At 42.1% G+C, this 16,204-nt stretch overlaps 1 protein-coding gene across 1 annotated transcript in view; it reads left to right on the top strand.

The window, feature by feature from the left end:
* The window catches only part of zswim8 (zinc finger, SWIM-type containing 8), a 119,111-nt gene that overhangs the window by 30,621 nt on the left and 72,286 nt on the right, over nucleotides 1-16,204 (top strand). Inside the window, exon 2 of the mRNA XM_075482563.1 lies at nucleotides 2,658-2,811. Coding sequence (XP_075338678.1) covers nucleotides 2,658-2,811 — 154 coding nt within the window. The remainder of the gene's footprint in view (nucleotides 1-2,657; nucleotides 2,812-16,204) is intronic.

The raw sequence follows: 16,204 nt of genomic DNA on the forward strand, positions 1-16,204 counted from the left end.
TCTTCCAAGAGCCTGACGCACTAAGGCATCCAAAAGTAACAAGTCAGCCGCTGGTTACACTTCCCATTGACCTTGTTATATACAGAGTCAAATTAACCTTCAATTAGTGCATAATTTAAGTCAAACAGAATAATGTCAGCATAATTATGGGGTATAAAGTATGTATTTATTTATGATTGCTTCAAAGTAACTAAATATACAATCAAGCAAACTTGATTGGAATAACAGCGGAATATTTTACGAAACTCCTATGACAGGTCTGGATCACTTGTAAATTCTTAAATCATGCTTTTTATTTCTACTGTTTTAATATATCTGTAAAGCACTTTGAATCACCTTGTTTTATAGGTTGCCTTGATGTCATGTGACTTCTTGTTGAAAAGATTTACTACAAGTGTGGCAGACACTAGCCTGTTATTCCACGTCATACAGTGCTAATTGCACCTTGTAGTATTAAATGGTTGTATTCTGGATTTTGAAAGCTAGTTTCAGTCCTTACCATCTAAGAGCTTATCTCCTGCTCTGTGCTCACATGTAATATGTTTTAATGTCTGTTTAAAAAAACCAAAGTGTAAAACTGGCTCTATAAGACGACACGTAAAACTGGAAATTCTTCTGAAAAGATTCTGCTTCGCTTTCAGCTGTATTTACCTGTGAAATGATCGAGTTATTTACTGCAATTTTTACACCAAAATATAATGTATTAAAATTGTTTTTTTAGAAACAGGAAAACTACACCACAAACCCATACACAGAGAATAAGGAAGAAAAAAAAGGCGGGATCACCCAGGTATTAAAACAAGGAACTTATTAAAATGAAATGTTTCACATGAAAATACATATAGTGCATCTCGCTCATTTATATATGCATATATACGTGCACAGATGTATCCACATGCATACACACAGTACATAGAAACATATATTCACATCCGTACACATCTACACATACCCTTTTACATTTTGTCGTATACATCTACACAAAAGAGGGTAAATCCAGTTGAGTACTAACAGGGAAGATTGGTCATGTTCATATCAAGTCATTCTCCTTGAAATTGTTCTAATTGTTGAAAAAAAAAAAAAGAAAAGAAAAGGGACTTGGTCCTTTTCCCCCATTATTCACAATCCTTTTGCATAGTCGACAACCATTTTGAATTTTTTACCTCCAATTACTGAGAAAGTAATCTTTTCCATTTCACAAATATCTTTTACTATGGCTGACCATTCTCCAACAGTCGATGGGTCTTTGTCCAGCCATCTTTTAGTAGTTTTTTTTACTTGCCACCATACTATTTTAAGAAAGTATTTATCTTTCATACTCATTTCAACTTGTATATTTCCTAAATATATTGTGGAAAAACAAAAATCAATCCCAATCAAAAACCCATTACATTTTTAATCTTCACTAATATCTCTGCCCAGTAAGATTTAATAGCCGGACAGTTCCAGAATATGTGATAGTGATCAGCCATAGTGTTGCCGCATTCGCATCGCAGCAGTTACCAGATTCAGGTTTGCTATTCTGAAGTGATCTATTTTTAGTGGTGATAAAAGAAATCGAATACTATTCTTCTTAAGAATTTTTTTTTAAATGCGTTGTCCCCTGCTAAAAAAAAAGCTGATTATATTCAATTGTTTCCCATTGCATGCAGTTTTGTGTTTATCCTCAGGCTACGGCTACACGAAAACGTTTTTCACTGTAAACGATACTTTTTCTTATCGTTTGGCTGTCGCGGCCACACGGAGCTGGCGTTCCCACTACCCCAAAACGATAGTTTTGGAGAACGGGTTCCAGAGTGGGAAGATCTGAGAACGGCGTCGTTTCGTTTCCATTGTTACAGCCAAAACAGATTCGTTTACATCTGCGTCACAGCCACATGGCCAACGCCAGTGACGTATACACATGCGTCAGTGACCAGAACAAAAAGCGGCTTCCATTCAAAATCCGGAAGAAGAAGACAACACAACAAGGACAGACAGCGATCATCATGGACCCCACAACATTGATAGTAGCACTGCTGCAGACACTGCTAACTACAGCGGCGTTGTTGAAGGAACAACGTGAGCTTCGCGCTGGTAGAAGTAGGGGCGTACACGCATGCGCATTGCTTCTTCTATTGTTCTGGTGTAACCGGTGAGGGTGGCTTACAGCGCACCTAGAGGTGTTTCATGTGTACTGCATCGTTTTCAGCAAGCGTCGCGTTTCCATGTGGACACAGAAGCTTCCCTGTGTGGTCGCAATCATTTTCGTACCCGTTTTCAAAAAACCCCTCGTTTCGTTTTCGTGTAGCCGTAGCCTCAGTGTCTGAGGGCCACAACTTGCTGGTCCAGCTACCTCTACCTCCCAGAACAGAAGCATGTCACAACAGAATGGCATTACACTTTATCCTGCAGGTTATGACTGATAATCACAACTCTTTGAAATAATAATGCTACTTTATTATCTTTTGCCTCTTTCACACGCCTTTTCAAGCTTTTTAAGCTGATGTGCCTTTGTTGCATATCGTGACAAGTATGAAAGTACAGAGGGGTAAAAGAGGTTGCTGTAGATCCATTGCCGTTTCGCCACTGAGCTGGAAATATAGATGGTAACAGAGTATGTCTTTGCTTCCCCATCTGACGCAGCTGATCTTCCTCTTTTCTGTGGTTTTCCTCAGATGGTCAGGTGATTCCACTGGTAGAGTTGTCAGCAAAACAGGTAGCATTCCACATCCCATTTGAGGTAGTGGAGAAGGTCTATCCCCCTGTTCCAGAACAGCTCCAGCTCCGCATTGCCTTCTGGAGCTTCCCAGAGAATGAGGAGGACATCAGGTGAGAAAAAGTTAACTCTGTTTTTCTTTCTTTCTCATTAGTGATGAGATACAAATTACAAATACAAATACAATTTGTAGATGTCCTTGCTGTTTTATTCCACTCTGAACGGTACAACTGTTGAATGACACCAAAATAGGGTCATAAGAGTTTTAAACTTGTGAGGGAATCCCATAAAGCGATGTGATCATCTTCATCCTGTGCTGCAATGAGACCACAAGAGATTTCACAAGACAAGTTTCCTGTTAAAGGTCCCATAACATGCTTTTCAATGTTTTCTGGCTCATCTTCATTGTTAAAATGATGTACAGTGAACCCTCTCTATAACGCGGTTCACCTTTCACGGTCTCGCTGCTTCACGGATTTGCATCGTGCATTGTGTTCTGCATTCTGATTGGCTGAACAGTCTCTCCGCTTCTTCTCTACCTGTGTGTCAATAACGTTGCGGTTTAATATGTACACGTACACGTTCATTACAGTTCTCAAACATAATCGATGGTGGCATGTCGGTATATAAAAATCTTTTTGCCCAGAAGAAAAAAAAAAGAGCGACAACAACTACCGATAACGATGTTCTTCTCTCGAAAAAACACACCTGCACCGCGGGCTTTGGAAGAAAAAAACGCTACAGAGCGGAGTCAGGATGCAGCAGCGGCTCAGTCAGTAGAGCAGTGAAATACACGTGAGTCACTATTTGTCCTACTGTACTTTGTATTTTTTTCATAATCATTTTTCATTTTCTTCCGTTCTAATCCAATGACTCGGGTCGCGGTGGGGCAGTGCTGATCTCCGCAATTTGAAGCCTTCAGTTCGTATTGATGATTAAAATGATTATTTTACAGTACAGTAGTTATTTGTAAAAAAAAAAACGTTTATACATTACTTTTATTTGTTAAACAAATGCTTGGGCCTGTAAAAAGGTTTTGTTCTTTGGTTTCAATGTATTATGGAGTATTTCATTGTATAATAATTGTAAAAAAAAAATAAAGGTTACTACTTTACGGATTTCGCCTATCACGGGTTCTTTTTGGAACGTAACCCCCGTGAAAAACGAGGGTTCACTGTATTATCACATTTTTGGTTGAGGGCATATTGACTCTTCTCATCTTGGCCGAAGACCCAGCAATCTTGATTTGAGAGCAGGATTCCTTGTTTTCACCCGCAAATATCTTACTGCTGTCTCACAAAACCCTGCCCTCACACTCACATTTTCTGTTATACGTGCAAATCTCCTGCACTCAGGCTTGAGCTCTCCTCCTTGCACTCAGACTCCTTCTGCGCTCACAAAACTTTTGCTTTGAGATTTTTTTTTTTTCTGCGTGCTCTTGGATTGTTGTGAGAGGTGCCTGTCAAAATTCCTTCAGTCAATAGAATGCCAGATATGACCAAGTAAATTCTCATTGTCACATTGTCAAAAATCCAATAGCAAAAGTTGAGAGTGCAGAAGGAGTCTGAGTGCGAGGCTGTACTTAAGCTTGAGCGCAGATTTGCACGCGGTTTATGTTATGTTATGTTATGTTCATGGATTTAGCAGACGCTTTTATCTAAAGCGACTTCCAAATGAGGATATAACATTATAACTAACGTCAAAGCTAACAATGAGCTCTGTCAGAGTTGACAGATATGATGGAGTGCAGGTATAGAAATAGAATCGTAGTAGAGGGGTTAGGGAAGTACAGGGTCAGTGCTAGGATAGGAGATGCTCTCTGAAGAGTTTGGTTCTTCAAGAGTTTCTTGAAGATAGACAGGGACGCCCCTGTTTTGTTAGTGCACTGATTGAAGACCGCGTTTTGGACCATCTACAGCGGTTTCACAGCACAGGCTGGGAGACCAGTTAGGAGAGGGTTGCAGTAGTCAAGGCCGGAGATGACCACAGACTGCAACAGGAGCTGGGTTAGGTACGGCCTGATCTTTCTTATGTTTAGCAATGCAAAACGGCACGATCGAGCAACAGAGGTAACATGATCTTTAAAGGGAAAGGGGTCATTGATGCTGGTCATCGATCATGACACCCAAGTTTCTATTTACCTTTGATGGAGCAAGAGAGAGGGATTCAGTTTGGATGCAGATGCTGTGGTGTATGGTTGGTTTGGCTGGGAAGACGAGCAGTTCAGTTTTAGAGAGGTTCAGTTGGAGGTGATGGGCTTTCATCCATGTCGATGTGTCAGAGAGACAGCCTGAGATTCGTGCTGAGACCGTGTGATCGTCAGGTGGGAATGACAGATGGAGCTTGGTATCGTCAGCATAACATTGGTATGAGAAGCCATGTGATAGGATGATCTGGCCCAGTGAGGTGGTGTATATGGCAAAGAGAAGAGGTCCCAGTACTGAACCTTGGGGGAGCCCTGTGGCGGGGTTGTGCGCTGCAGACGTGTGACCAGGCCAAGACACTGAATGATCGACCAGTGAGGTATGATTCAAACCAGGAGTGTGCTCTCCCTGTGATGCCCATGCTGGAGAGTATGGACAGAAGGATACAATGGCTGACAGTGTCGAACGCAGCCGATAAGTCGAGCAGGATAAGTTCCGAGGACTTAGCTGTTGCTCCGTTTTCTTTTAAGGCTTCTGTCACAGCCAACAGAGCCTTTTCAGTGGAGTGTCCACCTTTAAACCCAGATTGGTTTGGATCAAGGAGGTTATGTTGTGAGAGGTAATCAGTGACCTGCTTAAAGACCGCCCTTTCAGTGGTCTTAAGCCTGATTTACAGTCGTCCGGGAAAGGCTAAGGAGAACCACGGAGAGCCCTCTCTGTCGTCGGAGACCCTCCCGAAGACGCTCTCCGTCGTTTGTGTACATCTATCCGTCGAGGAGTCGGAGACTCGCGGAGACCGCAAGGGTTGTGATTGGTCGGCTAACAACATAATTTCCGGAATCACTTTTCCAGTTTAGCTCCTTCCTCTCACAACAACAACAACACCGCCATTTTTTTTTTTTTTTGAACTCACATTTTATTTTCACAAAGGTATTCCATTCCATACAAACAGTACACATTTACATTTTACATTTTTGCATTGTACTTTACACCATCACAGCTGCTTAGATATCCACTTCAACTTATCCTACACAAATAAATAAGACTGAATACACACATGAATAAATAAATAAAAACACGAAAAGAAGGTCAAAATTAAGTAGGTAAATGAATAGACAAAGTAAATGAAAGTAATAATTACAACTAAAGTACACCTCTTATTGCATTAGTAAACGCATTACAGGGCTCCATCTCTTTATAAATATGGGTCTTTGTAACCTTATTGCATATGTAATTCGCTCCATCTCATACAATTCCCATACTTTTTCAAGCCATACATTATATGTTGGTGGTTCTGGCTTTAACCATCTTATTGTGATACACTTAATAGTAGCTCCCAAGAGTATTTGTAAGAGGTAAATTTTGGCTCTTCCCTCAAAGCCTTCTGGGATTGAACCAAGGAGGACTACCCTTGGATCATTAGGGACATTTTGGTGAAACACTTCTCTCAGGGCGTCTAGTACGTCCTTCCAAAAAATATTCAACTTCGGGCAGGACCAGAAAATATGAATGTGGTTTCCAATTTGTGGCCCACAGTTCCTCCAACATTTGTCTGATGTCAGGGCCCATTTTACGGTTATTTGAGGTGTCCTAAAATATCTCATTATGACTTTCCATCTAAACTCCCTCCAAATATTAGGGTTAGTCACCTGATGTGCCTCTCTACAAATCTGTGTCCAAGTATCTAATGAGATATTTGTGTTCATTTCAACTTCCCATTTCTCCTTTATTTGTATAGTATTATTTGGGTTCATCAACAAGAAAACTGAGTATAATTTAGAGATCTCTTTTCTAGCCTCGTCTCCAGCTTGCAACCTAGAGAGAAATTCTTCTATTGGACTTGGATGTTTCACTTTTTCCCATTCCTTATGTGTTGTAAGAAAATGCCTCAGTTGTAAATATCTAAAAAAGTCAGCCCTTGGGAGGGTAAACTCCCGTCTTAATTGTTCAAATGACTTAAGTTCTCCATTATGAACGAGTTGTGCGGCCCAAAAATAATTTCTAAGATTTGGAAGTCCCACACCTCCATTTGATTTATCCAACTGCAATGTTTTTAATCTCACTCTTGGTCGTTTACCTTGCCAAATAAATTTTTAAATCATTTTGTTTAATTTGTCAAATGTTAATTTTGGAACTTCTACGGGCAGCATCTGGAAAAGATACAACAATCTGGGCAAAACATTCATCCGTATACTCTCTACTCGACCTATTAGGGAAAGGGGAAGTGTTGACCATCTCTCGAGATCTTCACTAATGTGTTTAACTATTTTCTTTATAATTAGCTTCGTAAAGTTTTTCTGTAGATGTGGGGATAAAAATACCCAAATACTTGAATCCATCCTTAGTCCATTTAAACCCACTGTTAAGTTTAACTGACATAGAGATTTGGCCGTTAACATCCATAGCTTCAGTCTTATCCATATTAACCTTGTATCCTGAGTAAAAGCCGTAGTGGAAGAGAAGATTTTTAAACATGGTAATGTTGTAGCCGGTTCCGTTAAAAACATCATTACATCATCGGCATACAATGATAGTTTATGCTCTTCCCCATTAATAGAGATGCCTTTGATATTACAATCATCCCTGATGAGCTGGGCTAGGGGTTCTATACTGATGTTGAATAACAAAGGTGAGAGAGAGCATCCTTGTCTGCAACCCCGCTCTAATGCAAAACTTGCTGATATCTGACCATTAACTTTGACTGAGGCCAGTGGACATGAATAGAGTATTTGTATCCATTTTATGAAATCTGAACCAAATCTGAACCGCTTGAGGGTCTGGAATAGATACAGCCAGGACACCCGGTCGAATGCTTTATAAGCGTCCAGTGATAATAACAGCGCCTCCTCTCCTTTAGATTTAGAATAGCTCATTATGTTTAATAATCTACGAAGATTGTCATAATTTGTGCAATATTTTTATTCAACCTCTTTGCTAAAATGGCTGTCAGAATACGTATATCACCATTCAATAAAGAAATGGGCCTGTATGATTGGCATTCAGTGGGGTCTTTACCTTCCTTGTGTATTACTACTACAGTCGCTTCTCTCCAAGACGGTGCCAATATTCCAGACTGTAAAGCATGATGATATGCTTTTAATAGAAGGGGCGACAATATATCTTTAAAATTTTTTATAGAATTCATTAATATAACCATCTGGTCCTGGACTTTTATTATTTTTCAAGGATGCGATTATCTCTTTAATCTCCCCCTCCTTAATCGGTCCATCTATATCTTTTGACATTGTCTCTGATAATTCAGTTAATTTTATATTTTCCAGAAAGGATGATAAGGTATTAGCATCAGAGCAGGTGTCAGTATTTTCATACAATGATTTATAAAATCCTGCAAAACATTCAGCTATTTTATCTGGTTTTGTAATGGGGTTAAGCGAGTTATTACTTTTTAGCTTCTGCACTATATTCGACGACCGTTGTTTTCTCAGTCTGAAAGCCAATAGTCGACTAGCTCTATTTCCATGTTCATAATACTTCTGACTGGTGAACCTTTAATTGCCTTAAATTTTCTCAGTAATCAGACTGTTATATTCCCTTCGTGCATCTCTAAGATTTGTTAGGAGTGTAGGATTCGAGCTTTGCTTGTGTTGTTGTTCCAATTTTAGAATTGTTTGTTCTAGTTCCTGTTGTTTAGCATCCCTCTTTTTCTTTTTGGCACTTGCGAAAGAGATAATACGACCCCTAAGGTAAGCCTTTGCACAGTCCCATAGTATAATTGGTGAAATTTCTGGGGAGGAGTTGGTGTCCAGGTAGAACTTAAGTTCTGTTGTGATAAGGTTGATGAACTCTTTGTCATTAACTCTTTCGGTGCCATTGACGTCTATAGACGTCAATTTAAAAAAAACCGTTCACTGCCAAAGACGTCTATAGACGTCAATTGCGTTTTTAACTGAGCGGGCTGGGGGACAATCTAGCGGAGTTCGTCACTAAATCTTAGGCTTGTAAACACTAAACAGAGAATATACTGGCAAAATTACCCGCTAGGTGGCAGCAGTGCCACTTTGCACAAAAAAAAGAAAAAGCGTGTTTTCTCCGTTTTTTGGGTCAAACAGCTGATTTTGGTGAAACCAACCTATGTTCTACTGTCTATTACTAAAAGACTGAAAATGGTAGAAACAAACTTTTTTTTCCTGATCAAAGAAGAGAGTCTACTCTTTCTTTTGGTAATTTCGGTGTGTACATAGTAATAAGACACACTTTTCTGTGGGTCTTGGAAAATCAGTCAAAATACTGAAAAACACTTGGCAGTATGGGTGGCTCTGAACTGAAAATGGCTGGCAGCCAATGAGTTAAGGAGAGATGCATTTAACCGCCATTGTTTAGATGTGGACTTATGTCCTATGTTCCATAAGAGTTCAATAGGCGAGTGGTCCGAGATTGTCATTGGTAAAATCTTCAAATCAGTTATTCTATACAGTTCAGCTCTGGGGGTGAAAAAATAGTCAATTCTAGAATAGGATGCATGTCTATGCGAATAAAATGTAAAGTCTCTACAATTGGGGTATATGCCTCTCCATACATCACCAAGTCCCAATTCTGAGGATTGATACTTTAATGTTTTACTCATTCGGGAGGACGGAGTAGTGGAGACTGGTTGTTTATCCATGAATTGTGACATAACGCAATTAAAATCTCCACCCACCAACAGGATCCCAGAACTATGCTGTGTTATCACGCTGAAGACTTTTCTAATGAAATCTGGGTTGTCTTCATTTGGAGCGTATACATTCATAAAGGACACATCTATACCATCAATGGAACCATTTAACAAAATAAATCTCCTCTCTGCATCCTTATGAACTGAGACTAAACTGAAATTGACTTGTTTATGGATCAAGATAGATACACCCTTTTTTCTCCCCGACGGATGAGAAGAGAAGTACACTTTATCAGCCCATGATTTCTTTCATTTTTCGTGCTCCGCGTCAGATAAATGTGTTTCTTGTAAAAATGCTATTTGACACTGAGATTGTTTCAGCTGACGCAGGATCTTTTTCCTCTTAAGAGGGCTGTGAAGTCATTTAACGTTATAACTTATTACCTTTAGTAACCCCATTCAAAATTCTGTGCGGTTACATTGGGAGTGAGGGAGGTAGTAGAGGTGTACAAAAACAACAAAAAAAAAAAAAAGGAGGGGGGGTGGACATACTGTAGTTAAGTGATCAACAGCTGTAGGATAAAACCATAATATTAATACAAAGCACTGTGATAATGGTGAGTCTGTGTTTAGGAATGATTTGCTTCTCTTGTCACTTTTCCTAACATACCTAGATCCCAAGGGGAACACTGGGATCAGAACAAACAGAGCCATGGGAAACTCTCTTGAACTCAAGAACATAGGTGTTGAGCTAGTTCTTTGGGACCTAGTCCCAAGCCGCACCAGGCGAACAAGCAGCTATGTAGGCCGTTCTCTATACTACAATCAATACCTATTAAGCCACCGTACGTGTTAGTAGCTGCTAGTGCTTACAGCTCCAGATATGGACAGGGGTTATCAGATGTTCACTACACCCGCCCCTGCAGAACCACAATACAAGATAAAAGTAAGGCATAACAATGGCACCACAGGTTATACACATCCCAGATTATTTTCTGAATATAAAACACAATCATGTTCTCAGTATCTTAACTAAAGGACTCACAGGATGTAAGATGAGACTTTAACTGAGGACACTGTGGGCTTACCAAAATAAATAAAGTAAAAGTGTTAAGTAAATCCTGTGATCTTAATTTGAAGTAACCTAAACAACTTACTGTAAATAAAATATGCTCATAACCCTTTCATCAAACGTGCGCGCCAGCACCGGCAACGCACACACAACCGTCTGCACATACACACTCTAGTTACATTCTCAATGTACAGTTACAAACATATCACTTCTCCTGTATAATAAAGTGATCAGAACTGTATATGAATACGAAACAAACATTCAAATGCTTATCAGCGATGTTCTTGTCCCATCTTATTGGAGATGCTCTTATCCTCAGGTGTCAGTCTCTGTCTCTGAGAGTATTTTCCTCTTCACGTAATCCATCGCGTCGGCCGCATCCTTAAATTCCTTCTCCTCTCCGTTGTGCGTGATCCGGAATCTGGCAGGAAAAAGCAGACCGTACCGGACCCCCTGTCGTCCTCGGAGTAATTTTCGGACATCCGTAAAGGCCGCTCTTGCTCTTGCCACACTGGCTGTGTAATCCGGGTAGATGGCCACCTGATTTCCGTTGTACCTCAGCGGAGCCTGGTCCCGAGCTCTTCTCAAGATCTCCATGCACTCTCCGTCGTAATGTAGTTTTGCAATAATGGCACGAGGTTTGTCTCCCGGCTTTCTAGACCCAAGACTGCGATGGGATCGATCAATTTTTATATCTTTGTCCATCCGCAGTATCTCTCTCAGGAGTTTAGAAACTGCTGTGGTGGAGCTAGAGCCCAGTTGTTCTGGGACTCCCACGATCCGGATATTCCCTCGTCTCATCCGCCCCTCTCGGTCCTCGCATTTTCCTTTCAGATCTTCCACTTCACTTCTAAGAGTGCTCACTGTGGTTTGAAGGGAAACAACTTCATCCGACCATGTTGAGAGTCCCCCTTCGATGTCTCTGTTTCCCTTCATCTGCTCCATTTCGGTCCGGATGGCGGTGGCGTTGTTCATAATTTCAGATTTTACCGCTTGTAACTCACATTTTAGTGCGTCAAAGTCTTCAGCTAATGTGTTTTTCAGTTCCTGTCGTATCACTATGGACATATCCGATCTCAGAGAAGAGAGGATGTCAGACTTTATCACGTCCAAATCCATACTCGAGGCGTCCGGTTTCGTCTGCGCAACAGGTCGATTGGGGTTACCTTGAGCACCTGAAGACGAGGCCTCTGGCCTTGTACCGGAGGAGGTAGTGAACTTGTATTTTCGAAGGTTTGCCGCCATGTATAGCAGCGAACACGAACGGTATCAAACACTGACGGTTATCGACATCAAGGGTATATGGTTTAAGTTGTTTTTTGAAGTTTGAATGCCGTTAAAACGTTAAATTATTAGTGGCCCTGCAGGAGCGCTCACAAACACGTCTTACTCCATGTCTTGCTCAACAGCGCCCCCCAACACCGCCATTTTTGAAAGAGTTTATTGTGTGCCGGTCAACATTTGGTCAAAATTATTTGCATTTCAATATCAATAAGCTCCAACTTCAACAACAGTCTTTCTCTCTCGGTCGCCATCGTTCACTGTGAGGAGTGGAACGGAGCCGGAAGGTGAACAACCAATCAACGACTTTCACGATAGACGTCGCGAGATTAGGTCGTCTAGTGTAGCGACGACTACTGATCGGGAGGTGAATTGCCTTGCGTATCCGACATCCCGACGGAGAACTTCGAAAGGTTTAATAGCCTCTGCGTGACCACGGAGTCGGATTGACGGATAGCGACGGAGTAGCATATTGAGGCCTTTAGACAGAAACGGGAGAAGAGAGACCGGCCGATAGTTCTCCACTTAAGTTGGAGGGAGGGAAGGTTTCTTGAGCAGCGGTGTAACCCCGAACTTGCTTGAATGTGTTAGGAAATGTGCCCGATGTCAGTGAAGTATTAACCACATGTGTGACCGCTGCAGTTACCGTAGGATCAATGGACTGGAATAGATTAGTAGGAACAGGGTCCAGCGGGCATGTAGTAGGACGGCTACATGTGAGAAGTTTAGACTCGGTGAGAGGGGTGAATGAAGAAAATGACGCAGTAGGACTTCTGCATGCTGAGTTAGTGGCACACATGTTTAGGGAAGGTTCAGGTGTGGGTAGTTCGGTAAACTGTTTGCTTATAGCTGCCACTTTGTCAGTAAAAAATGAGGCAAAGGTGTCTGCTGTCAGATTGGAAGTAGATGGATTAAGTAGAGTTTTGAAGGTGGAAAATAGTTTCCGAGTGTCAGTAGTACTGTGAATCTTGTCAATGTAGAAAGCCTTTTTTGCATCAGTTACACTGGATGAGAATAAAGACAGTCGTGCCTGGAATTTGTTAGATCTGCAGGATCTTTTAATTTGAGCCATTTCCTTTCTGCAGTTCTGAGGTTGATGCGCAGCGATCGGAGAGTATCATTGAGCCAAGGGTGGGACTGGGAGGATCGAGCGGGTTTGGTGGATAGAGGACACAGGCTATCCAGACAAGAGCTCAGTGTAGAGCCGAGGGACTCTGTGGCCTCATTAACCTCAAGGGAAGAAAATGTGCTGGAGGTCGGAAGAGCGGAGGCAACAATGGAGGAGAAGTGGGTGGGCGACAGGTTGCGGAGGAAGGAAACAATAGGGGTGGAAGCAGTGGGGCTTCCTGGGAGATACACTCTGAAGTGAATAGAATAGTGGTCAGTGGTCTCTGTGGCACAGGCGATATATGACCACCATGTAGATTTTGGCTGGTGCAGTTACCAAAATGGCATGTTATTCAAAGGTATTGTATTTAGCTATGGGTAGCAAGCATGGGCTGTTTGAGTGTGAGGGCAGCGTTTTGAGAGACAGCAGTACGATATTTGAGTGTAAAAACAAGGAATTCTGCTCTCAAATAAAAAAAAAAACTGGCTTTGTGGGGTGACTTAAGCTGAAATTGGGGGTGTTCCAACACTACAAAGGTACAAGTCTGGACCACAAGCAGAGACTGAAACCATTTCAAATATCTGTGTCGTGTTGGCACGTTTTTTAGTCAAAACTTGACCTGCTTACAGAGTTCAAGGTAAACACAAGAAACTTGTGCTATTGAAAAAAAATGGACCAGACTCAGTGAATAATTCCCTATAATCCCTACATAGATCAGTGAGCAGTGCTGACCAACATGTCATTGGGGAACCTCCTTTCATCAGTGTTTCTAGGCTAGACAGTGATCACTGGGGTCCCAGAGTCACTCCCCGAATGCCAGCCATCACTGCTCCTCACACCACAACAACCACACAGTCCTACAGTCACTAAAAATGCCATCAAAAACAAAGCCATAAGCCGCTTTCGGACAGAGCCGTTCTAAGAACGCAGTTATCAGAACTGTCCTACTCGAATTTCGTTCTGATAACTGTCCTTCCCCAGTGGAACTGTTTCAGTCTGCATTCGCACATGAGTCGGGACTGATGCGCCGCGCGCAGCCGTCTGCGTCAGTGACGTGTTACGTTAGCCGTTTAGCGCCACATTCAACAACAAAACAAAACAAAACAAAACCCGGTAAAAGTAAGGAGAGAAGAAAAAACACCACAAAGAAGCTAATATGGAGAGCGGGGAGGCCACCGTGTTCATGGTCTGCATGATGGTGATATTAATCATGGACGATCACATCGGGCGTCTAATATCGAGGCTGGAAGAGCTCACAGAGAGAGTCAGGATCGAGCGCAGGCGATACTTCTTCGTTTCATGAAGGAAGAAAGGAGAGCAGAGCGCTGCAGACAAAGGAGACAACGTGTAAGTTTAACTTAGTAAACACCCGCCGGTTGTGTCTGTGTGGTATGATGAAACATTTCATCAGGAGCTGAAATGGTTATAGGAACTAAGGGAGATAGCCCCGATTTCCTGTATGTCCGAACACGGGAGAAAACGGCCCCGCGGATTAAAAGGTTATTAGAACTGCCAATGGTTCCTACAGTCCTAAAGCGGCTATACTGGCCAACTCACCTAAAATGGCCGCCTGGTTTCAAAAGGCTCACATGGGCCACACCCTCCACTTAAATACATCCTGGATTTCTTCTTTGCTTCTTCCAAGAGTCTGTTTACCCTAAGTGCTCCCCCTGCTGGGCCCCCAGCTACTGTTGCTTCTTCTAATCCAAATCCACCGACTGGACTTTACTGCCTCATCTGACACTTCCTTCACTATTTTCCTCACACTCTGTCCACTTAAGCCGGAGTTATTGTTGACGCGTCTGTCATGGCCATGACCGTGACGTCAAAATGACGTTTCAGGCCTGGCGCTTCCCTTGAAAAGACGGCGCAGCGTGTTGTCGTGCACCAGTCGATTTTTGTAACTTGGCGGCGCCAACAACGATAGACTGGATGGACCGATGTGAGACCAGGCTCAGTGAGGAGGTGCGTTTGTACAGGCAGCTGTACGAAACTGCAGTAAAACAGCACAGGGAGCACGTAAACTCCCAAAATTGGTGGGCAGGGATGGGCAGAACTTTGGGGAAAGAGGGAGAGTTCTGTAAGAATGTGTGGAAGAAGCTACGGGACAGATACGTGAAGGCAAAGAAGAGGGCAGAGACTCTGTTGATACCGGGGGCTTCAAACCTTCACCTCTATTAACTGAATTACAAAATTAAAATGATCCGAATACTGCAGCAGTATCATTAATGACAGTATTCTTGCTCTTGACAGCGGCATTGTTTTCTTCTCCACTTTCGTGATTGTAGAGTAGAGGTAACCTTCACATAGCAGCGCCACCTCTGTGACGGAGAAAATTTCAACTACTGGCGCATCGACTTGCGCCACTATATGTAGCCGGCACGAAATCGTGACGTCATCAACACCGCTCGCGCTAGCAGACGCGGCAACCATGCTAGAGCCTTTACACCCAGCTCCCTCACACCCAGAGGGAAAGGCAGCTTGGGGGGCTAACGGTACCTTGTATTAATAAATGTATACACAATACAACTGAACGTAGCTATTTGTCATTTCTCCAACCACTCAGTTACTCACACCAGCAGGTACTGAGCATATTTGCCAAAATGACGGTTCATCGTCCTGTTTACTTTGATATTCTGGATACAGCACGTACAACTGGATCTCATGTGTTGTCATGCAATAGAACATAACTGCAGTGGAATAATCAGAGATTTTTGTTTTGTTGCTGTGATTTCACTTTCTTGTCCCAGTCTGAGCTCACTCTCTCCTTATTCATTCTGGAGCTTGCTCGACCACTGCACCTGCTCTGGAGCATTCAGGTGTGTGTTAACAAAATTCCAAGGAGAAAGATCAGCAACAATCTTAGAGAAGTTGTTGCTGCCCAGGTTCTGAAGAAGGGTTTAATCCATGCTCCCTGAACCAACCAGCCTCATCATGTAAGACAAAGAAAAAAAAACCTACAGCATTTGTGTTTTTGTCTTTTTGGACGTCATCTATTCATCACTGCTAAGTCAGCGGTATAATGGAGGATTGAAATAATTCAATTTATGTAAAAAAATGTAACTGCAGTTTCCATTCACAGCCACCATGTGGCATATCTTAGCTGTCAGCACAAATTGATGAGCACATGAAGGAGTATCTTGCAGGAGCTGACAGGTCCCGTCATATCAGCTGCAGGTATTGGTAAATATCTTAAACTTATGCATGAGTAAGCTTGAACTAATAAAGAGCCTGTGCTGTCTGAAAGATAGTTCAGGGAATGCTGGGACCCATGCAATCTGATTCC

Source organism: Odontesthes bonariensis, chromosome 2 (assembly GCF_027942865.1).
Source record: "Odontesthes bonariensis isolate fOdoBon6 chromosome 2, fOdoBon6.hap1, whole genome shotgun sequence".
Classification (NCBI taxonomy): Eukaryota; Metazoa; Chordata; class Actinopteri; order Atheriniformes; family Atherinopsidae; genus Odontesthes; species Odontesthes bonariensis.